Source organism: Cydia fagiglandana, chromosome 12, assembly GCF_963556715.1.
Source record: "Cydia fagiglandana chromosome 12, ilCydFagi1.1, whole genome shotgun sequence".
Taxonomy (NCBI): Eukaryota; Metazoa; Arthropoda; class Insecta; order Lepidoptera; family Tortricidae; genus Cydia; species Cydia fagiglandana.
Genome location: NC_085943.1, coordinates 2,649,136 through 2,674,738, shown reverse-complemented (window position 1 = coordinate 2,674,738; position 25,603 = coordinate 2,649,136). Strand labels below are relative to the sequence as shown.

General features: G+C 38.1%; 2 protein-coding genes across 2 annotated transcripts; one reads left to right on the top strand and one right to left on the bottom strand.

The window, feature by feature from the left end:
- Positions 1-19,454: 19,454 nt before the first annotated feature.
- Positions 19,455-20,747, bottom strand: LOC134669378 (beta-ureidopropionase-like). Its single transcript, XM_063526897.1, has one exon. It carries the CDS (start codon positions 20,692-20,694, stop codon positions 19,519-19,521), a length of 1,176 nt encoding a protein of 391 aa, XP_063382967.1. The 5' UTR covers positions 20,695-20,747; the 3' UTR covers positions 19,455-19,518.
- A 1,293-nt stretch (positions 20,748-22,040) lies between these two features.
- LOC134669377 (beta-ureidopropionase-like) lies at positions 22,041-23,278 on the top strand. Its single transcript, XM_063526896.1, has one exon. The coding sequence runs from the start codon at positions 22,164-22,166 to the stop codon at positions 23,259-23,261; it is 1,098 nt and encodes a 365-aa protein (XP_063382966.1). The 5' UTR covers positions 22,041-22,163; the 3' UTR covers positions 23,262-23,278.
- Positions 23,279-25,603: the final 2,325 nt, after the last annotated feature.

The following is a 25,603-nucleotide window of genomic DNA, read 5'->3' as shown; positions in this document are numbered from 1 at the left end:
TTTATATGTATAGGCATGTTAACATTGCCAATTCAACCAAACTTTGTCATTAATTAGAACAAGGCACAAGATTCAAAATTTGTATGGTAGATTTGGTTGGCGACCGGTCTGGCCTAGTGTGTAGTGACCCTGCCTGTGAAGCCGATGGTCCTGGGTTCGAATCCCAGTAAGGGCATTTATTTGTGTGATGACACAGATATTTGTTCCTGAGTCATGGTGGTTTTCTATATGTATTTCAGTATTTATATATTATATATATCGTTGTCTGTGAGTACCCACAACACAAGCCTTCTTGAGCTTACTGTGGGGCTTGGTCAATCTGTAAGAATGTCCTATAATATTTATTTATTATTTAGATCAATCCTTCGCGCCTGACTTAAAAATTTTAGTGTAAACTAAAAGTTATACCTACCTGCTCGCAGCTCCACGTAACCCCTGTTCGGCGGGGGGTGGTGGCAAATTGAAAAGTACACTCGAAAAAACCCTTTAGTGCGACAATGGCGCCCCACGCGTGAATCCAACTTTATCGTTTTAAAATTTGACACTCGCGGAAACAACGCTGTCACGATAAAAAAAAAAACTAAAAAAATGTGTTTTCGTTTATGACAGAACTAGTGATGCACCATGTAGCATACAGGAATTCTTCTTCTTCTTGTAAAAAAAATGGCTCCCATCAAAATCATTATACACTTTAAACAACATTGAGCAAAAAAACTATAATGATTTCGCCATCTTGAAGTTCAACCGGAAATCCATACAGGAAGTGAACACATTTTAGTTAACAAGAGGGAAACCTAGAATTAATTTTATATACATATTATGTCGATTATTGATATTAGGATTCTACAAGGGGTCATATTACACAGTCAGAAAATAGTAGGTACCTACTTAGGTTAGATTCTGTTCCTAAAAGTTAAAGCCATAGACCCTAATTTCTATAAAAACGTAGTCCCCAGTCCCATTTCCTTCCTTATGACCCAATGGCCTATTCGGATTTCGAGATAATCACAAGATCTAGAGACGATTTAGAGACCAACTAGATCTACATTAGATATCGACTAGATGTCACTTGGATACCTAAGTCATAACTTGTCGAAATCGTTTAAGAGGACCTCCAAAATCGCGGAAACGTCAAATTTGACATATTTATCTTACAAATATCTTTAAATTATCCATATCGTAACTTGTTGAAGTCTATAAGAAATCTAATTCATTTTCCGAATCGAACCGCCAGTCTTGTGGGTGACCAACAAGAATATTTCGAAAAAAAATCGATTAATTTTTCCTTTCTTTTTTCACCCTTTTATTTTTTTTTATTTTAAACTATAAAAAGTATAAAAACCCGTGTAACAATATTCTTCGCCAAATTTTATTCATTTCATACCCACATGTGTTCTTTATGCTCCCCCAAACTGCGAAATCCTTTTACCAATTTAGTTTAGCGAACGTGTCGCATTTATGGCGCGTGTCCCTGGCTTAAAGTTCCGGGGCTTGTCGCAAAATAAATATACTTGATATTACCAAAGACGTATATAACTTCGTATAAGATGAATAAAGTCTAAGGAAAAAACGTGCCTCGGAAATCGAGTAAAAGTCATTCTCGGATAGATGACGCACACACCATTGGCCTATTCTCGGCTAGATGGCGTGACGACACCGTTTCATATTTAACAATTTTAACACATAGATATCAGTGAATGAACATGGGTCAAATGATATAAAAGTAATAAAATAATTTACCCATTACATTTTTTTGATAATTTTATACGTGTTTATTTTGAGTTTTAGTCGTGTGTCGATAGATGGCAGTGAATTAACAGTGACTACAAAATTTACTATGACAGGATCCCTCTATACTATATATTCTTTTTGATATTACTTAGTTATGTTGTCGTACTTATGGTGTACTGAGGAATAGGTAGAAACTACACAGAAAACCTGTATTAAATGTTGGCTCGTATAATGTTATAAGTAAAGTATATGTATACCTAAACTATATTAACAAACAAAATTTACAAACGATTATCAATAGCTTATTATACGTTAATTAAAAGAACTATGTTTTTAATTAAGTAATGTAATTTAGAGATAATATGAGTTAAAAACCTGGAAATCGATTCTACTTTAACAATTAATTATGAGGTTGAACGGAGTTTGATACGACTTGACCATCGTCTTAGTGATTGGCGTGCATCTCACACAACCACAGAATAAATAATAGTACTACCGTACAGAAAGGAACTTCCTACAAAACCGAAGTTTGACAGCGGTTCAGGATCGAATCATGCTATCCCTTTCTAAATATATGGCACTATCCCTTTCGGCTATTTAGGGTTGTCAAAATTCAAGTGATTATCTTATCTGTGGTCGTGCACGCAAAGGGACGTCAAGTTGTGTCAACCCTAATAATTGCTCGGAGCAATGCTGAGCCGAGCGAAGCCGAGTTTGGCCGAAATCAGGAGTTTCGCACCCCTGACACAACTTTCACTTCATTTCGCATTTTCGCATGCACCAATCAGAGCAATCTTCAAATGCAGTATAAAAACATAACAGTAATCTGTATCAGACTCCAGAGATTTGTGATCATAATATACTCTGATAATAGTGATAAATTGATAATGTATGAAAACAATTAAATACACTACTCTCTTATACAGACTAGCCAGTACCTATTAGCCCTCATACCTGACACTTTGACTTGAGGATTCGAGGGGCCCCCTTAACCCTTAAATGTATGATTTTTTCTTTTTGCCCGAAATTAATATATGTATCACATAATTGTTTGCCGATTCTAGGAAAAATAGTAAAAAATATATAACTTCGATTTTCACTGCGAAATCAGTGTTAGAAGTTGAATTGGCTAAATCATATTTATGTAAATATGTAATTTTCAGTAATAGATAAGATATATGAAATTTTGAAGTACACTATTTGTGATATAGGTACCCATGATAAAGTTTTTAAATATAAAATAATTACATACCCCGAAAAAACCATTCAAAATCACCAATTTCCAAGCATGCCGACTTTTCGTCTTAATACAAATGTATTTTTTATAAATTAGAAATATTGGGTAAATTTAACCCTTAAATCATCACCCTATTAATTGACGTTTGGTATAAAGATGCGTTCAAGAACGTAAGCCTTTCTATTTTAAAACTATGAGCTGTCTAATGCTTTGTAGACATTTGGCAACACTATGCATTTAAGGGTTAATTCCCTATATCTCATGAACAATTGAACATTGTCTCAAAAAATCCGAAATTTAAGTCACAAACAAGTCAAAAAACTCCATGTTGTTTTTTTTAGACCATAACTCGATTAAAACCATAAAGTATTCTTTCACGCTGTAATTAAGGCCATTAGGTGCCGTGAAACATGGCCGCCTTCCGTTACCGTCCACTTTTTAATTTTTCATTTACGCCCGGTGATTTCAATTTTTCCTTTTAATTTCTCATTAAAGTTGGTCACGTTTTGCCCCGGGCTTTCCACGGGAAATAGGAAAAATGTTGATAATTATCATTGTGATTGATGATAATTTTTGGGATGAGAAACGTTGTTTTTTTTTATTATTAATATTTTGTAAACAGAATACGTTTGGAGAGGAGTGGCTTTTTATTGAGAATTGTGTCGCGTCGTATAGAAAAAAACCGGCCGAGTGCGAGTCGGACTCGCTCACCGAGGGTTCCGTACAAATTTAACAATTTTTTTCCTGTATTTGTAGTGTAAGTACGCTATCAATTCTGATTCCCTCGAGAGTGTCGAAATTATTCGTTTTTTGCGGCATTAAAATGCGACATAGTTAGTTTTTGTACGGAACCCTCGGTGGGCGAGTTCGACTCGCACCTGGCCGCTTTTTCCTTTTGAGGTACGGAACCCCAAAATGTGTTTAATGTCCCTATAAATGAATGTAAATGCCCTTCACCTCATCTATATAATTAATAACCTCCTAATAATCTTAATCTTAATTAAGTCGTTGTATTGAAAACAGTAGGTTCTCGTACATTTATAGGATTAAGAAAGGTAGGAAGTCCCCTTGTCTTGAGTTGGCTCGAACGCGGCCGTGCCTCCAGGGTCCAAGTTAAAGCGTATGGACACTTGGGTCCAGTTTTGGACATGGGTCCAGAGGTTATTTCCACGCTTTACAACCCGCTTGTCACCACTTGTTTTTCGCCCATCTGTTACTGGTGAGAAAAAAGCCCAGCTATAGCGTCACACTTATTTGCTACCATCGCGTATCATGTAACAAAAGTAAAATGGTAAAAAGTCGCAAGTGCGGTGAGTACATTTGGCGTCTCTAAATGCTTTCGCACTGTCCTCAGCTTTACACGACTGACACTAAACGAGACCCAGTTCCACAGGGCTGTCTCTAAAGATCCACACCCGCAGTTAATATCACCCTGCTTACATAATGTCGTGTGTCAAGGTGTTTAGGCAGGAAAAGCCTCGGCAGACTTATACATATATTCCTGAAATGACGGTTCATACCTACCGACTGGAATTGGTTCCATGGTGGTATCAGATGGGTTAATTTAGGGATCCCGATAGTCAACTTTGAGAGCGTCTGTCAAGCACTTCCGGCAAAAAAAACTGACAGATTTCGCTTTTCTGCGTCTACCAATAAATTTCTAACCTGCCATAACTATTATTTCGGTATCAGATGGGTTAAATCAGCCCCCCTTTTCACACCGGAAGTGGCCTTCTTTTTTGTACTTTCGGCAAGTTCCGCCGTGGCAGACTATCAAATTCGGACTTAACATAACTTTTATGGGAAACCATTCTGCATTTCATCGTGGTATCAAGTCGGTTCGAAATTTTGCGGTCGGCTCTTCTAATAAAAACTTAATATAAACAAATTCTAATGCTGTGTAAGTAATTTGAATATAATAGGTAATCAAATAAATAAAATCTCTTCAGTCCGGTTGGTATCTTCTTCCGGTAAATAGTCGCCAAAGCTCATTAAATAATTTTAAATTCATAATTTTGCACAGCCCTAAAGCAAAGACATCATTATTGTAATGGATGTCACAGGCTGCAACTCAAGTGCTCTCCAAACTAGTAGGCCTACTAGCGAACCACACGTCAAAACATTCAAAAACGCACTCTAACACGTCTCCATAGAGTCCTTTACACATGTCTAAATAACTTTGCAAAATAGCATGCGCACAAACTTACCACGTCGCAAAACTTTTAAAAATGTATCTTATTACCCTGTAATAGAGTCCACTGGAGTAGTATAGATAAGTTAGCGTTGATGAAGACTAGATGGCGCTGCGGAGCACACATTAGCGACATCTCTTAGAGAGTGCTGAAATTGCGGTGAAATTGCATCGAGAAGTGTCGCACGCTTTTAAAGCACTTGTGTTTAGATGTCATGAATTATCTGCGCCCCCGGTGTCGGATGTTACAGGGAACTGAGGGAACCCTTTTTTAACCGACTTCAATAAAGGAGAGAATTCAGCGGGTTTATTATGTTTGTGTGGTTCTATTAGGGAACTCCTTAAATATTCAATCGGTTGCGTCGTTCAAGGAGATGTTAAAGAAGCTATGGTTATCTGATTTGACTGATTAATTTGTCTATATTTCTATTGTATAGTTGCTTTATATCGTTCTAATTCTTTCCAATTTTTAGTGTATTTTCCCCATTACTCTTTGTGTAATATATGTATGTTTATCCTATAAATTTTGTATGTATTAATATCCTTTATCTTTCTGGTACCTTGTTGTACATTTTGCTGCATTTGTCACCCTCTTTTCACTCTCTCCTCTCATCTACTCAAAGGTTAACTGGAAGAGATCCCTCAAAGGGATAATTTCGCCTTTGTATTTCTTGCTAATTGTATGTTATTTTTAATATGTCTTTTTGTACAATAAAGAGTTTACTACTACTACTATATTATGGGCACACTTATATATACAAATTAGGTATTTTTAGCCGACACATGATTTTATACCGGGAACTGCCGAAACCGAAACTTTGGTCGAAAACCACGAAAAACAGATTCGGCGCGGCCGAATTGTTCGGCAGATTTTAACCCAACTCCAACCTTTCGACCGAAACGTGATTTTTAATTTTTTATGCCGAAAACTGCCGAAACGGAAACCAAAATTTCTCTGGGACTACTGAAGAATAAATGTTTGTATACTTATATATGAAAGATGGAACGTCGTAGGCATTGAGAACAACTCAGCCTGATAGTACCTAGTTCTAAACATGTAGGTGTCAAGTAAAGAATCCTGTCTCGTAGGCGCCTATAGGAAACTCTTAACACTAGTTATATATTGCATTTAAATCATGTTTTTCAACTTATATACCAGTTTGATTGGTACCAGGAGTGGCTCACTCCGCGATTTCATCGCTTTGCTGTTGCTGCACAGGTAGCTAAAAGTACATCCGTTCCACCCTAATTTTGGGGAAAGCCATAAGCCGCGCGTGGCGCTGTCGCCACCTAGCGGCCTTATCTGTGCTGATCGTAATAGACGATTTTTGTTATAGAGTGAGTCTTCTAGACCTAGTACTATTATTTATTCTGTGTTGGTACCGTCGACGTCAAAGATATGTTTACATTTTTCGCCTTATTACAAAGGAGTAAGGTGCAAAAGTGTAAACATATTTTTGACGTCCACTGTACTTAAATACCTACCTACTTTATAATACTAGCTTGATTACTAACTTAGGTATACTGATATTACTGATACCTTAAGCAGTAGGTACCGTCTTTGCCGTCTTTCCGTAAAGACTCTTAATTCATAATTGATAAAATTGTTTACCTACATTATTTTTGTCTCTAAACGAAATAAAATATTATCAGAACAATAATATAAACATTCCAATGCTTCTCTTTTTAGGGTTCCGTATCCAAAGGGTAAAACGGGACCCTATTACTAAGACTCTGCTGTCCGTCCGTCCGTCCGTCTGTCACCAGGCTGTATCTCACGAACCGTGATAGATAGATATTTCTTTTGCCGCTATAACAACAAATACTAAAAACATAATAAAATAAAGATTTAAGTGGGGCTCCCATACAACAAACGTGATATTTGACCGAAGTTAAGCAACGTCGGGCGGGGTCAGTACTTGTATGGGTGACCGTTTTTTTTTTGCTTTTTTTTGCATTATGGTACGGAACCCTTCGTGTGCGAGTCCGACTCGCACTTGCCCGGTTTTTAATAAAGTTGCCTAATCGACTGAACAACAGTTATCTAAATTACATTAATAATTATGTCTCAAGCTTGTTTGTGGTCGGTATCGAATAAAACAATGTTGAAAGCAGAGTTCAAAAGTCCGTTATCAAAATTTTATAAATAAATGTTTTTGTTCAGATAAGTAATGAAAATAATTAACAAAAGTTATCGTGTGTTTACCAAGTTGTGGTTGACTTGACTATTGCACAAGCCAGGGTTTATTAAGAGCCCTTCAACGTGCACACTAGCGCCACAGCTAAATAATCGTGATTATTTAAATTTAACGAAATATATTGAAAAAAGGGGGCCGCTACGTACTGTATTGTGTATGTAAGTACCTTTTGAATACATCAAACTAGTTTTTATGTTGCTGGTTTCGTTGATCTAGGAACTCAAAACAAAAACGGCCGTTTTAACTTTGGACGCATAGAATGACGAATCCAGCAACATAAAAACTAGTCTGATGTATTCAAAAGGTACTTACATACACAATACAGTACGTAGCGGCCCCCTTTTTTCAATATCTTTCGTAAAATTTAAATAATCACGATTATTTAGCTGTGGCGCTAGTGTGCATTGAAGGGCTCTTAAGGGTGTTTTCATCCGATATTGAAAGGTAGGTATCGTGAGGAAACCGGACTAATCCCAATAAGGCCTAGTTTACCTGGGTTGGAAGGTCAGATGGCAGTTGCTTTCGTAAAAACTAGTGCCTACGTCAAATCATGGGATTAGTTGTCAAGCGGACCCCAGGCTCTCATGAGCCGTGGCGGAATGCCGGGATAACGCGAGGAAGAAAAAGAAGATTGAAAGGTAGGTACAGTCACCTCCAATATGATGTTACTCTTCGAATGCAGCAAAAATTGTGACATGCTCTCATCAACATCATCATCAACATCAACATTTATTCAGCAAATAGGCCACAAGGGCACTTTTACACGTCAACATTGAATTTACATAAAAGCAAAAATAATAACATCAACAATTTTATAAAATAAAACTAACAATTCAATCTAACGTATTACAATTACTAAGAGATGTATATGGTCTCTTAATGTCGAATTACATACAAAATACAGATAAAAAAACACACACAAAAAAAATCTATAATATTTAGAGGTGTAAATGTCTCTAGGTGTCAGAACTATAAGATTATATAGTTTATCAAGTTATCCTTAGAGATGTATAGGGTCTCCAAGAGTCAATATCCTGTATAATTAATACATTCATTAAAAGAAAAGAAACATACGAGAACAGAATGAGGCGTCTCACTGTAATTAATTAATAAAAGTTACTAAGTATAATAGTTCGTGTTAGCTTAACAGACCAGTCTCCACAAACAGCACCCGTTCACGAGTATGACGCGTATCTCAGCCATCGCCTCCCTCAACCTTCATTCGGGAAAGTGGCGACCCGATCAACAACGCCACCGTAAGCAAAGACTTTTAAGCGAGCATGACATGTTATATGGCTCTACAAATAAGATTCCGTCAGATATTTTTGCGGCCTTCGTTGTGTAACATATTATTGCAGGTGACTAGTGTACTGTTAGCAATACTAAGATTATAAATGCGAAAGTGGTATAGTTTTTTTCTTTTGTGAAATAAAGGTTAAATAAATAAATTATGATTTTGCCTTGTTTTATTTGGTTTTTTCGCAGGCACCATCTCATCCCATATATAGTAACAGCACCAGTCATGGGATATTTAAGAGGAAATTTGGAGTATTTATGATATTTCCCTTATAAATGTAAATGGTCTACCGCTTAGCGTGTTAAAAGATGAAAGTCCTATCCGTCTTTCATGTTTTAGGCGTGTTGTATCAAAGATACTGCAATTAGTTTCCACATATTTAACAAATTAAAACTATGCTTTTTTTCTCCAGTCATGGACACCAAAGTTCCAGTAATGGGCCCCCGGTAATGGACGTGGATCCAGTAATGGGCCCCCTATAATGGACATTGCTCTATCAGTATAAAATATTGAAATGAGGAATAAATTACGGCAAAATAAAACAATTTTTGGTATAAGCTTTTATCGCTGAATGTATTTTTCTTTCCACAGCCAATTATTATTGTATTAGATCCATCGAGACAATTCTAATATACCCTAACACAATTAGTTAGGGTTTAATGCGATAAAGTTCCCATGGCCACCTCCTGTCTCCATCATCAGAACAGGTCCATGTTATCATAATATTGCATTATCATCCGATTTGCATACTTAATTACGTACTTACACAAAATTTCAACTGAATCGGAAATCGAAAAGTGGCTCAAATTCAGCTACCAAGATTGGACCCACACTAACTAACAGGGCAAGTTAAATAAAAATTTGGAATAACGATATTAATTTATCCGAAGTCCGAGAATACCTCCTGATTGACATATTTCATTTTTGCATTAATTTGATTTATTTGTCATTTATGCGTCATTCATACATCATTGCTATTCTGTCAACGATCGGAAAAAAAGCGTAAAGTCCCGAGCTTTTCCGACGGAGATCCTTAACCTAGCCGTCATGTGCACATGCTACAGGGTTATCACCACAGTTAAAAAGTAGAAAATTTGGTATTATTATTTTTTACTCAATTAACGATTCTTACCATTACCAATCTGCTCTGTATCACTTAAACGACCTAATACTTCCGGGAAGGATCGTCGTGCCTTTCCACCCTGTATATACATTTTTTTGATAATTTTATACGTGTTTATTTTGAATTTTAGTCGTGTGTCGATAGATGGCAGTGAATTAACAGTGAATACAAAATTTACTATGACAGGACCCCTTTATACTATCTATTCTTTTTGATATTACTTAGTTATGTTGTCGTACTTATGGTGTACTGAGGAATAGGTAGAAACTACACAGAAAACCTGTATTAAATGTTGGCTCGTATAATGTTATAAGTAAAGTATATGTATATACACCTACAACAGCTTTTTAAAGTTATACGTTATTTAAAAGAACTATGTTTTTAATTAAGTAATGTAATTTAGAAGGCATATGGAAATAGATTCTACTGTAACAATTTGTTATGAGGATGAGCGGATTTTGATACGACTTGACGATCGACTTTGTGTTTGCGATGGCGCGCATCTCATACAACTTTCACTTCACTTCGCATGCACCTATCAGAGCAATCTTCGAGGTCTTGTCAAATCCAGTTTAAAAACATAACAGTTAATTTGTATCAGACTCCAGAGATTTCACTGTATGAAAACAGTATAAATTAAAAACTACAAAAAAAAAATGTATGAAAACAATTAAATACACAACTATCTTATACATATAAATACATACTAGCCAAGGATTCGAGGGGCCCCCTTAACTCCCTATAGCTCATGAACATTGTCTCAAGCTCAACCTTGTCTCAAAAGATCCGAAATTTAAGTCACAAACAAGTCAAAAAACTCCATGTTATTTTTTTTTAGACCATAACTCGATTAAAACCATAAAGTATTCTTTCACGCTGTAATTAAGGCCATTAGGTGCCGTGAAACATGGCCGCCTTCCGTTTCCGTCCACTTTTTAATTTTTCATTTACGCCCGGTGATTTCAATTTTTCCTTTTAATTTCTCATTAAAGTTGGTCACGTTTTGCCCCGGGCTTTCCACGGGAAATAGGAAAAATGTTGATAATTATCATTGTGATTGATGATAATTTTTGGGATGAGAAACGTTGTTTTTTTTTATTATTAATATTTTGTAAACAGAATATGTTTGGAGAGGAGTGGCTTTTTATTGAGAATTGTGTCGCGTCGTATAGAAAAAAACCGGCCGAGTGCGAGTCGGACTCGCTCACCGAGGGTTCCGTACAAATTTAACAATTTTTTTCCTGTATTTGTAGTGTAAGTACGCTATCAATTCTGATTCCCTCGAGAGTGTCGAAATTATACGTTTTTTGCGGCATTAAAATGCGACATAGTTAGTTTTTGTACGGAACCCTCGGTGGGCGAGTTCGACTCGCACCTGGCCGCTTTTTCCTTTTGAGGTACGGAACCCCAAAATGTGTTTAATGTCCCTATAAATGAATGTAAATGCCCTTCACCTCATCTGTATAATTAATAACCTCCTAATAATCTTAATATTAATTAAGTCGTTGTATTGAAAACAGTAGGTTCTCGTACATTTATAGGATTAAGAAAGGTAGGAAGTCCCCTTGTCTTGAGTTGGCTCGAACGCGGCCGTGCCTCCAGGGTCCAAATTAAAGCGTATGGACGCTTGGGTCCAGTTTTGGACATGGGTCCAGAGGTTATTTCCACGCTTTACAACCCGCTTGTCACCACTTGTTTTTCGCCCATCTGTTACTGGTGAGAAAAAAGCCCAGCTATAGCGTCACACTTATTTGCTACCATCGCGTATCATGTAACAAAAGTAAAATGGTAAAAAGTCGCAAGTGCGGTGAGTACATTTGGCGTCTCTAAATGCTTTCGCACTGTCCTCAGCTTTACACGACTGACACTAAACGAGACCCAGTTCCACAGGGCTGTCTCTAAAGATCCACACCCGCAGTTAATATCACCCTGCTTACATAATGTCGTGTGTCAAGGTGTTTAGGCAGGAAAAGCCTCGGCAGACTTATACATATATTCCTGAAATGACGGTTCATACCTACCGACTGGAATTGGTTCCATGGTGGTATCAGATGGGTTAATTTAGGGGTCCCGATAGTCAACTTTGAGAGCGTCTGTCAAGCACTTCCGGCAAAAAAAACTGACAGATTTCGCTTTTCTGCGTCTACCAATAAATTTCTAACCTGCCATAACTATTATTTCGGTATCAGATGGGTTAAATCAGCCCCCCTTTTCACACCGGAAGTGGCCTTCTTTTTTGTACTTTCGGCAAGTTCCGCCGTGGCAGACTATCAAATTCGGACTTAACATAACTTTTATGAGAAACCATTGTGCATTTCATCGTGGTATCAAGTCGGTTCGAAATTTTGCGGTCGGCTCCTCTAATAAAAACTTAATACAAACAAATTGTAATGCTGTGTAAGTAATTTGAATATAATAGGTAATCAAATAAATAAAATCTCTTCAGTCCGGTTGGTATCTTCTTCCGGTAAATAGTCGCCAAAGCTCATTAAATAATTTTAAATTCATAATTTTGCACAGCCCTAAAGCAAAGACATCATTATTGTAATGGATGTCACAGGCTGCAACTCAAGTGCTCTCCAAACTAGTAGGCCTACTAGCGAACCACACGTCAAAACATTCAAAAACGCACTCTAACACGTCTCCATAGAGTCCTTTACACATGTCTAAATAACTTTGCAAAATAGCATGCGCACAAACTTACCACGTCGCAAAACTTTTAAAAATTTATCTTATAACCCTGTAATAGAGTCCACTGGAGTAGTATAGATAAGTTAGCGTTGATGAAGACTAGATGGCGCTGCGGAGCACACATTAGCGACATCTCTTAGAGAGTGCTGAAATTGCGGTGAAATTGCATCGAGAAGTGTCGCACGCTTTTAAAGCACTTGTGTTTAGATGTCATGAATTATCTGCGCCCCCGGTGTCGGATGTTACAGGGAACTGAGGGAACCCTTTTTTAACCGACTTCAATAAAGGAGAGAATTCAGCGGGTTTATTATGTTTGTGTGCTTCTATTAGGGAACTCCTTAAATATTATGGGCACACTTATACATATATACAAATTAGGTATTTTTAGCCGACACATGATTTTACACCGGGAACTGCCGAAACCGAAACTTTGGTCGAAAACCACGAAAAACAGATTCGGCGCGGCCGAAGTGTTCGGCAGATTTTAACCCAACTCCAACCTTTCGACTGAAACGTGATTTTTAATTTTTTATGCCGAAATTTCTCTGGGACTACTGAAGAATAAATGTTTGTATACTTATATATGAAAGATGGAACGTCGTAGGCATTGAGAACAACTCAGCCTGATAGTACCTAGTTCTAAACATGTAGGTGTCAAGTAAAGAATCCTGTCTCGTAGGCGCCTATAGGAAACTCTTAACACTAGTTATATATTGCATTTAAATCATGTTTTTCAACTTACCAGTTTGATTGGTACCAGGAGTGGCTCACTCCGCGATTTCATCGCTTTGCTGTTGCTGCACAGGTAGCTAAAAGTACATCCGTTCCACCCTAATTTTGGGGAAAGCCATAAGCCGCGCGTGGCGCTGTCGCCACCTAGCGGCCATATCTGTGCTGATCGTAACAGACGCGTTTTGTTAAGCCGACCACTGACTAACAGGCTGCCGGACGATATCGGCCTGTCATTTAGAACAAAAATTTTACAGTTCCGAACAACTGACCGGCCGATATCGTTCGGCGGACTGTTAGTCAGTGGTCAGCTTTATAGAGTGAGTCTTCTAGACCTAGTACTATTATTTATTCTGTGTTGGTACTTAGATACCTACCTACTTTATAATACTAGCTTGATTACTAACTGATACCTTAAGCAGTAGGTACCGTCTTTGCCGTCTTTCCGTAAAGACTCTAATTCATAATTGATAAAATTGTTTACCTACATTATTTTTGTCTCTAAACGGTAATAAAATATTATCAGAACAATAATATAAACATTCCAATGCTTCTCTTTTTAGGGTTCCGTACCCAAAGGGTAAAACGGGACACTATTACTAAGACTCTGCTGTCCGTCCGTCCGTCCGTCTGTCACCAGGCTGTATCTCACGAACCGTGATAGCTAGACAGTTGAAATTTTCACAGATGATGTATTTCTTTTGCCGCTATAACAACAAATACTAAAAACAGAATAAAATAAAGATTTAAGTGGGGCTCCCATACAACAAACGTGATATTTGACCGAAGTTAAGCAACGTCGGGCGGGGTCAGTACTTGTATGGGTGACCGTTTTCTTTTTTACTTTTTTTTGCATTATGGTACGGAACCCTTCGTGTGCGAGTCCGACTCGCACTTGCCCGGTTTTTTAATAAAGTTGCCTAATCGACTGAACAACAGTTATCTAAATTACATTAATAATTATGTCTCCAGCTTGTTTGTGGTCGGTATCGAATAAAACAATGTTGAAAGCAGAGTTCAAAAGTCCGTTATCAAAATTTTATAAATAAATGTTTTTGTTCAGATAACTAATGAAAATAATTAACAAAAGTTATCGTGTGTTTACTAAGTTGTTGTTGACTATTGCACAAGCCGATATTGAAAGGTATTAGGTAAGTACAGTCAGTGACGGATTTGCCCCAAAAGGCCTAGTAAGCCCGGGCCTGGACGGCAAAAAATTAGGGACGGCAAATAGTGACAAAAAATTGGCTGATGATAACAAGAAATAACTTAAAATGTAATCAATATGATGGGTGCGAAAGGGGCGGCTATAAGGGCCTTAGGCCTTAGGGCCCCAGGCCCTATAATAGGGCCTGGGGCCTACAGCGGTAAAAACTGCAAGTCCGCCACTGGGTACAGTCACCTGCAATAATATGTTACTCTTCGAAGGCAGCAAAAATTGTGACATGCGCATATATGGCTCTACAAAATTCCGTCAGATATTTTTGCGGCCTTTGTTGTGTAACATATTATTGCAGGTGACTATAGTGTACTGTTAGCCCTACTAAGATAATAAATGCGAAATTGGTAAAGTTTTTTTTTTTCTTTTATGAAATAAAGGTTAAATAAATTAATTATGAAATTTTCCTTGTTTTATTTGGTTTCTTCGCAGGCACCATCTCATCCCATTAGGGTTGCCATATGGTCGGGATTTGGCGGGATTCTCCCGATTTTTATCATTTGTTTCCGATTCCCGACAAAGTGAAAATTGTCCCGAAAAACAGTTTCACGTTATGAAACAATAATTTCAAGTTCCGAACTGTCGTCGAGCGTAGTTCCAATAATGTACAATATCATTGTTTTAATACAATTAGATACTTTAATTGGAATGTTTTTGTTTCCCGACTTAAGTCCCAAAATCCCGAAAAATTTATATTTTTTCCCGATAATAGCGTATTTCGATCTGGCAACCCTACATCCCATATACTCATAAGCAGCGCCTGTTTAGCCTATTGTGACAGATGGGTACCTAACTATACGGAACCCTACACTGAGCAATTGAGCATGGCCCGACATATTCTTGGTCGATTTATTTTCCTTTAGTATTTTCTTAGTACTTAAATAAAATTAAAAATTAAATTATTAAAAATTAAATTAGGCAGGTACTTATTGCAAATATATTGAGTATAGGTGTACACAATAATTATTATTATATCCAATGAAGTTATCTCTATTATATTAATGGCACTTAATTATCCATTATTAAATCAATATGCACAATTGATGAGATATATAGAAGTCAAAACAAAACAGTCAAAGCATCTAATGATTATCTCCATATTCATTAGAAGCATAATTATATACACGCTTCGTGTGTGGCATATATTTATCAATTAAAAACGGGCCAAGTGCGAGTCGGTAATGTACATACGTGTACCAAATTTCAACTTAATTGGTCCTTAATTGGTTGTTAGTAGTTTCGGAGAAAATAGGCTATGATAGACAGACAGACAGAAGCATGAGTGATCCTATAAGGGTTCCGTTTTGTCCTTTTGAAGTACGGAACCCTAAAAACAGTCTAATGTGCTCACAAAATTTCACAATTCCTAATGATATGACAAACAGACAATAGGTACTTACAGAGCAAGTCGTCATCTCTCAAATAAATAATTCTACACCCGTACATAGCTACATATATGTACATAAGTTCTTTCTGTTATATAAAATAACTCTGGTAGTGGTAAAATTTAATTAATTTAGATTCTATAAATTAATTAATTTAGAATCTAAATAAAAATTAATTTATTTAAATTCTAAATTATATAATAATTTTTTACCACTACCAGTTTAGAACATTTTTCATTTTGATACAATAATCCCACGTTCAGTGTTGTTGTTATGTGAGTAAATAGTAGGTATGTATATTTAGAATTAAAGTAGAGAAAATTTATTGAATCAATATAAATGTTGTATAAAAACGTATAAACTTATTTAGAACTAGCTGAGCCCGCGGCTCCGCCCGCGTGAATTCGGTCTGTTGTATTTTTCTTCCTCTCCCCTGGAGGCGGAACTTGAAGTAAAGTTGACAGATGGATATGCTAGAGGACTGTAGTCCAGATAAAATATTTTACAATTAGGTAGCACGAAATAAAACTACACTCCAAAATCAATAGCTTTTTTCGCCCTTATTCAAATTTTACACGTGATTTAAACGACAGAGTTGTAGGTGTATATCGGACGATACAGTAAGGTACGCGCGCGAGCAAAAGCGAATCGGCTTGCCTGGCTAAAGCGCCACTCACCGTGGTCTTCTTCAGACTCCTGAGGAAAACCACGTGCCCTTTGTAACCTCAATGCGTTGCGAGACTTTCGCGAATCATTCGATTTTTTTAGAGAAGGCATGGTAATGCGTATAAAATGCGAGTCCCAAATCGTTTGACTCTGCAAACGACCAGTGCCGGATATTGTGATGCCCTAAGCATTTCTAGACCATGGTGCCCCCTCTCCCTAGGGTCGTCAAGATTATATTGAATTTTTTTTTGGTCAATTGAGTGACGTTCATTGCCGCATTACAGGGATATGGAAATCAGTCACATCATTTTATCACAAAAATTGAGAGTCCTGCAGCAATAACGTTGCAACAGAGTAATGCTGCTGTAGTCGCCACCTGAATATCACCTTTATCATATCTTAGAATGTTATTGAAAACGCGATCGAAGCGAGCGCGAAAATTTTTCGATATAAAAACGCAATTTAATAGACAGTTGGTCATTTTTATTTTTAGTATGGAAATCAGTCACATCTATTTGCACAAAAATTGACAGTGTTGCAACAGTTACGTTGCAACACAGTAATGCTGCTGCAGTTGCCACCCGAATATCACCTTTATCACATCTTAGAATGTTATTGAAAACGCGAGCGAAGCGAGCGCGAAAATTTTTCGATATAAAAACGCAATATGATAGACAGTTGTACATTTTTACTGTTAGTATAGAAATCAGACACATAATTTTACCACAAAAATTGACAGTGCTGCAGCAGTAACGTTGCAACAGAGTACTATTTTCGATATAAAAAACGCAATTTGATAGACAGTTGTACATTTTTACTTTTAGTCCCAACCAGGCGCGAATCCAGGATTTTATACAGAGAAGGGATGTGACAGTTTTCTATCAGCTTAGCTTGGCATAGGGATCGATATTTAACCTCTTGGGGTTCAATGTCCTAATACTAGTACAAATTACCTCCAATGAAAATTAAATCTTAATGAAATGGAATAGAGTTTCGTTTATTTTGTTTCATTCGATTTTAAAACAAAACAAATTCAACTCTATTTTCTAATACGGTTGATTCAAATTCGATTGCCAATTTTCCTTGTATGGTGGGCCGCTAGAGGTTAAGGATCTCAGCGAGGTTGTTTTCATACAGAAAAGATGCAAGAAAGCAAAGCTTGGAATTGACCAAGTGAATTGTATTGGCGAAATGAAGCAAGGCAGAAGGCTCAGCTGCGAAAGAGGAAAGCTTGGATTTGGATCCACGCCCAAGTGTAATTAAGGCAGAAGATCAACTTTGCCGTAAGGCAGAATGCCTCGCATAAGACCTCACGCCGAACTGCAAAAGAGTGGCTTGAAATCGAATCTATGCATGAAATCACGACTCTTCTACTGCTCGCTCTTTGGCTTCACTCGAAAGCGCTACTTGATAGGATGCTTTTAGTTTTCGGCTTTCACGGGGCCCCTGAGACCTAACTGCCAAAGTGTTATCACTTTGACAGTTAGGTCTCAGGATCGCGGCTAAGTAGTAACTCGCCTTGGCCGACAAATCTGCCGTGCAAGAGAGCAAAATTCGCTATAAAATCGGTAATCTATGTCGAAAAAATCGGCTGGCCGCAAGCCCGAAAGCAAGATTTTTTTCCATGACTTTAAGGGCCTCCGCGTAAAGGTCAAATCGAAAGCCTACGTTGGAGATGTTCTTTCGTACCCTCACTCTCTTGCTTTTAGTATGGAAATCAGTCACATCATTTTATGACGAAAATTGACAGTGCCGGAGCAGTAACGTTGCAACAGAGTAATGCTGCTGCAGTTGCCAACCGAATATCACCTTTATCATATCATAGAATGGTTTTGTAAACGCGAGCGAAGCGAGCGCGAAAATTTTTCGATATAAAAACGCAATTTGATAAACAGTTGTACTTTTTTACTTTTAGTATGGAAATCAGTCACCTCATTTTATCACGAAAATTGACAGTGCTGCAGCAGTAACGTTACAACAGAGTAATGCTGCTGCAGTTGCCACCCGAATATCATCATTAGCATACCGCAGAATGTTATTGAAAACGCGAGCGAAGCGAGCCCGAAAATTTTTCGATATAAAAAACGCCATTTGATAGACAGTTGTACATTTTTAGGGTTCCGTACCCAAAGGGTAAAACGGGACCCTATTACTAAGACTTTGCTGTCCGTCCGTCCGTCTGTCACCAGGCTGTATCTCACGAACCGTGATAGCTAGACAGTTGAAATTTTCACAGATGATGTATTTCTGTTGCCGCTATAACAACAAATACTAAAAACTGAATAAAATAAAGATTTAAGTGGGGCTCCCATACAACAAACGTGATTTTAGACCGTAGTTAAGCAACGTCGGGCGGGGTCAAGTACTTGGATGGGTGACCGTTTTATTTTAGCCAGTTTTTGCATTATGGTACGGAACCCTTCGTGCGCGAGTCCAACTCGCACTTGCCCGGTTTTTTTTACTTTTAGTCCCAACCAGGCGCGAAAAAGTTTGCCCCTCCTTCCTAAGTAGCGCCGTAAGATTCAGGGGCAAACTTAAATCAAGCGGGTATTGTGGCTACCCCCCCTTATATGGGTTGAATTTTTATAGCCTATAACCTGGCCGGAGATTTTCTCGACAGATTAGTAAAGTTTTCATCAAAATCCGTTCAGCCGTTTTCACGTGATGCTCGTTCAAATAAACAGACAAACAGATAAACAGACAAACAGACAAAAATTCTAAAAACTGTTGGAACGTGTTCTGTTATCGATTCTTAGTATCCCCAGCCAACTTTTTTTCAAATATCTTCCATGTACAGACTTTCGACCGTCTACAGCTTTATTATATGTATTAAAATATTCGAAAATTAGCAAGAGTACATACTTAGGTAAATCTTTAAAAAAAACTGTATATGTAGGTAATATTATTCTGCGTACCTACATCAGCATGTATTTCCTAACATATCGGTAAAGCTAAATGAGGAAAAGGTGCAAGTGAAAGTCAAGACGTACCAATATATATAAAGATTTATTAAACGTTATTACCTTATCATTAAACAAGAACCATAATCAATCACTTCTCGGAATCATGCTCATGTACGACTTGCGGCTTGTAGTCCAGGTCCAGGACTTTGCTGAGGCTGTTCACGTACATGTCCAGGCGTTGGGTCATGTAGTAGCAGCGTCTGTCCTTGATCTGCCTGTTCTGGTTCAAGTCCAGCACTCCGATCAGCAGACCGTCCCTCGTACGCGACAGACCCGGACACCTCACGCCATCAGGACCCGTGAAGTAGCTCGAACCGTAGAACAACCCCAAGTCTTTGTGAGCAGGCTTCCCGTCAGCTGACGTGAACTCATTAGGGAACTCTTCGTAGCCAACACGGTTGATCGCAGCGGTGAAGTAGCAGTTAGTTATAGCGGCGTTCCTCGCTTCAATATTCCACATGTACTCGCTACCTGCCTCAGCGGCTATCGTGGCCGACGGATTAAACACGATCTCGGCTCCGTTCTGACCGAACATCATCCAGTTCAGGACGTGGTGGCGGTCGAAGCAAATGTTAATAGCGATTTTACCGTAGCGAGTCGCGAACACAGGATGCCCGGAGTTACCTTCCATGTAGTAGTTCGATTCGTTGAAATCTCCCACCCTCGGGATGTGGTTCTTGCGCTGCTTGCCGATCACGTTGCCTGAATCGCTGATGACGACGGCGGTGTTCCACAGGATGTCTGCGTGCTTCTCATCTCTCTCGAGGATAGAAGAGACGATCACCATCGAGTACTTGACGGCCAGCTCGCGAAGGAACCTCGTGGTTTCACCATGCTCGGCTGATTCGGCGAACTCGCACCACGGCTGCTTCTCGCGAGTGCAGAAAGCGAACGGCATGTTCCATAGCTCTTGGAAGCAGATGATGTTCACGCCCTCCTGGCCGGCGACGTCGATAATCTTCTTAACTTTGTCAAAGATAGCTTTTTTCTGTTCGAGGATAGGACGGTCGGTCGGAATAGCAATGGAGTGTTGGATGATACCAACTTTTACGATCCTGGGGGCGCGAGTTTGTTCCTGCTTGGCCGGGAAGGCGTAGGCGGCGACTTCGAAGTTGGCATCCTTGGCGGCGGCGATGGAAGTCTCCTTTAGCTTGACTTCAAGATGGTCCTTTCTGCCGTAGTAGATTCTGTTAAACTCGTCAAGGTCTCGGCCGCTGAGGTTGTTGTTGATGATGGCTTCCAAGCTGAGAGTTTCGCCGTCCATGGTGCCGGAGTGAATGATCAGTGGTCTGTGGCGGGCGCGGCTTGCGCTTAGCCTTATATAGGTCTAATAGTAGCGCGTGCACCGGATCTGTGTGGTCCGACTGTTTTCTTGTTGACCTTCGACCTAATGTGATAAAGCGGGAAGATATTGCAGAGAAAAATATTTGGTTTTGGTATATCAATACACTGGGATACGTGACTTAAACAACCTGTTGTCTGTTTGCCTTTTGTCTCAAATACTTAAGTACATAAAGCTAATCTACCTACGAACATATGTATAACATTAGATATTGAAAGAAGGGTAGTTACGTATGTAAATTTGATAGAAGGTTGACACATGGAATGCGTTCAATATTAGTGATTAATCGTAGATAATAACTATGTACACTAGTGTTTACACCTCGTTAAATAGGTATGATCGTGATAAACAATAATAAGGAACATGTGGAGTTTTTGGACGTACATAATATTATCTAGCCAAGTAGGTAAATTTATTCAAATAATAACCTACAAAATAGCAATCAGCAGGTGTCCCATTACTTCGTCTACTTTACGAATGTGGTAGGTAGGTACCTATAGTCTGTCCACTTTTCTAAGATCAAGAGTAGTAGTATTGAAATGTATGGCGAACTTGATCTTATAAATTTAGACATGCTATTAAAGAAAACCATTTCCCATCTAGCGTTCACAAAATATCGGAAAGGGTGGCATTTTGGACTAATGGACCAGTAGGGTGAAAAATCGATCAAAAACTTGGCTTACTATTTTTTCAACAATTTCCTCGTATTTCAGGCAGAATGCGTGAAACGCCTATAAATTTCACACTATTGTCTGTGCGGAAAGAGAATTTATATGGGATCCAATACATTCTATAGCTCTTCTCTTTCCGCACAGACTCTAGCATTTTTTATATTTTTCAATCAATCAATCAATCAATCAAAATTTTTGGGACTATGAATCTTTACTTACTTGATGTTCCCCATTTGCATAATGAAAATGCAAGAATACCTACTTCTTGCATTCCATCTATGTTGTAACACTCTGCAGTAAGAATATCAACCAGTATTAATCTAAATATAGTACCTAGTTAATCACTCGATAGACCAATAAATATGGATAGTGTCGCTAGCCACTATGCTAATACAAACCTACGTCTGCATAATTTTTTGCCTCACCAAGCCATTTGCAACCCTATCCCGTATTACGAAAGTCTTAAAAATACGCCATAATAAACTTTGCAACGAACCATAATACATTAAACATCCAATCAGTTATTTACTAGGTACGCAAAGACTTACGTAACCTGTGCTACAAAGTTATTAAAGGCGGTGGTCAAAACACGAACTAACTTATACACACTACTAAATCCACAAGTAGCGTGCCACTGTAGCGACAACACAACCGTAATATGTTATTTTGTGTAAAGATATTGACTTGTTAAAGATTTATTTTTCACATTGTATCAAAAACATGGAACCAAATCGGACTGTTGACAGTTTAATGAAGCAATATTTACCTAAAGAGCAATTGAAGGAATTCAACAGAATATACTACGGCAGAGAAGATCATTGCGAATTAAATTTAAAGAAATCGACAAGTCAAGCCGGTGAAGAAAATAATGTCGAGATTGCGGCGTACTCTTTCAATGCTGCAAAAGAAGAAACCAGAAAACCGAGGTTAGTGAAACTGGGTTTAATCCAACATTCAATTGTTTTGACAACAAACACCTCGATTAAGGAGCAAAGACAGGCAATTTTCGCTAAAATTGAAAATATTATAAAAATAGCGGCAGGAGAAGGAGTCAAGATTCTTTGCTTGCAAGAGACATGGTCAATGCCTTTCTTTCTATGTACGAGAGAGAAGGATAGATGGTCAGAATTTGCGGAATCAGCTGAAACAGGACCAACTATCACGTTTATTTCTGAACTAGCAAGGAAACATGGAATGGTCATAATATCACCTATTCTAGAAAAGGATGATAACGGAGTGTGGTGGAATGCAGCCGTAGTTATTGACGAAAATGGCTCAGTGATGGGCAAACACCGTAAGAACCATTTGCCAAGCGTAGGCAGCTTTAGTGAAACGTCGTATTATTCACCAGGTGACAGCGGCCATCCAGTTTTCGAAACCACATTTGGAAAAATTGCCATTAATATTTGCTACGGACGCCATCAAGCTTTAAACTGGCTCATGTTTGCTTTAAATGGCGCTGAAATTGTCTTCAATCCATGTGCAACGATATCAGCATTTGGTGAGTCTTTTTGGGGAATTGAGGCCCGAAATGCTGCTATAGCAAACAGTTACTTCACATGCAGCATTAACAGAGTTGGAACAGAAGAATTTACTCTCCAAGATGGAACAAATAAAGTGACTAGAAGTTACTATGGATCCAGTTATGTAACTGCACCTAATGGATGTAGAACTCCGAGCCTATCAAGGGAAAAAGATGGCCTTTTGATTGCAGAAATAGATTTAAACCTATGCAGACAGATAAAAGACCATTGGAGTTTTAATATGACCGCAAGATTGGATATGTATGCTGATGAATTGCGTAAAATAAACTCTTAAAAACTGATTTAATTGTATCTGCCGGTTGTTTTTTAGTGTTCCGTACAAAACTTTGTTTACGGAACACTTATGGGATCACTTCGGTCTTGCAAATCAGTTAAATACGTTTTTCTCAGAGACCGTTTGACATAGATACCTAAAATTTGGAACAGTTATAGCAATTACCACCACTCATATTGTGAATAAGTCAAAACTGCTTATTTCTTATTAAAGGGGGAAATTTAGGGGGTTGAGAGGGGTAGGCTGAAACTTTTTTCATTTGTAAGAATCGTGTGGGGTACCATTAGAAAGCTTGCAAAAAATTGAGTCGATGGACTGATTTTGACTTCATTTTAGACTGCAATAGTTTCGTCAAAAAATGCATTTAAAGTTGCAAGTTTTCATACAAAAATTTTCACCTCTGTCCTGGCGATTTTCGCGAAAACTATAGCTAACAGGCAGCTGACCAGTCAATACCCAACTTAAAGAAGCATGGAGACGGCGGGAAAATTATCAGCTTAACTTTATCTTTATTAGTTTTTCAACTGCAGCTTGACCTTTGGTTGCTTAGGGCTAGCTAACTGATGCTTACACTGGTCAATTCATATTAGGCGAGAAACATCCTTAGTTAAAACTTTGGCATTGAAATTTATGACTTATGTCTTTAACATAAAGTTTAATTCTGCTTGCTTATTTTTGTGGGATATTTAATTTTATCTTAATAGCCTACTATAAGTATGAGAGAGATCTACAAAATACGACCTTATTATATTGCAATTAAGCTTCAATTTCGAACGGGCTTTCCAAGCAATGGACTAGCATCTCAAAAATCTGAAAAATTCAAATTAAGAATTCCGTTCTTGACTGTCGTTGTGTTTTTTTTTCCACAATAGGACACATAGAGTTAGTAAGGCGTATAGAGATAATAAAGTCATTTAATATTTATGAACAGCTTTGGCCTCATGTATAGATTTTATTGAGAGTATCTGATTCGTCGAAACAATATACACAATATTCCTTTTCATTAAGTACCATTACATTTCTGTATTAATTGTATAATTATAATATCTATTAATTATATTCAGTACTTATGTATATTTTTGAACGGATCGGTGAGCAACAAGATTCAGGGCTATAACCGCGAAAATAGAAGTTCGCAAATTGCGAGCATTTTTCTCTGTCACTCTAATTACGCCTTCATTGGAGTAAAAGAGAAAGATCCCCGCAAATTGCGAATTTCGGTTTACGCGGTAGCCCCTCAGTCCTGTTACGAGAAAATAATTTTGGAAGACATTAATAAATAGTACCTATACTTGGTCAAGCAGATCTTGTCAGTAGAAAAAGGCGGCAAATTTGAAAAATGTAGGCGCGAATGGATATCGTCCCATAGAAAATTTGAATTTCGCGCCTTTTTTTACTGACAAGATTTGGTTGACCAGCTATATATGACAGTTAAATATCACAGTTTTTTAGAAACAAAGGTAAAATTGACGAAATATTTAAAGTAAGCCGATCTTGTATTTTAGCAGTTCTAAATAATATTAAAGTCTATATATATGGCATAGAACTAGAAACAAAATCAAATAAAAAATAATAATGAGTTCTAAATTCAAATTGAAGGAGTTATGTTACATTTTAAGGTATTATAGGCCAAGCACGCACCACGATATAAATTTTTGCGACACGATTTTAGAATCGCGCTGTAATATATCGCAGAAAATTCACTGCGCGCACTGCGATGAAAATGAAAAAGTCGACCAGTCGCTTGTCATGAAACGTGTCTTTAATATGCGATTGCTGTAAGACTGGTGATCCCCGTCTATTTCCATAATTAAATGGTCAACATCTAGCGTCTCATTTTGAGACTCCATTGGAGGTGCAGGTGCCGAGATGTTGGGGTTTGGAGAGCGAAATGCCGACTGAGGTCCGGCCGGGGTGCGATTTTATTATCATAGTGCGCGCGGGGCCATACAACTCCGCATGCTGCAATTCACTTTGCGACAATCGCGTCGCGAACAATTGCGGAAAAATGTGACAAATCACAATTTAAAAATCGCTGCGATTTTTTTGTCGCATATGCGCGCACTAACATATAAACACATACGTTGCATTTCTGCGACAAAATTATCGCAGGACAAAAAATCGTGGTGCGCGCTTGGCCTTACTCTAAATCATTATAATACATCAAGCATTCGCGAGATGCTCGACTTCGGTATTCAAACACAAAGCAATAGTACAAGAATCTAACTAAATGTAAAGGCCGAAGGAGCGATTCGAAGATCCGAAGTGTCCGACAGACGCGCGCCTCCCGTAACTTTTCCAAGTATTTTTAAGTACAAGTGTCTAAGTCGCAAAATCCAAAG

Excerpts from the sequence above, each read along its gene's own strand:
- LOC134669378 (XM_063526897.1), bottom strand. The coding sequence starts at position 20,694 with ATGGACGGCGAAACTCTCAGCTTGGAAGCCATCATCAACAACAACCTC.
- LOC134669377 (XM_063526896.1), top strand. The coding sequence starts at position 22,164 with ATGGAACCAAATCGGACTGTTGACAGTTTAATGAAGCAATATTTACCT.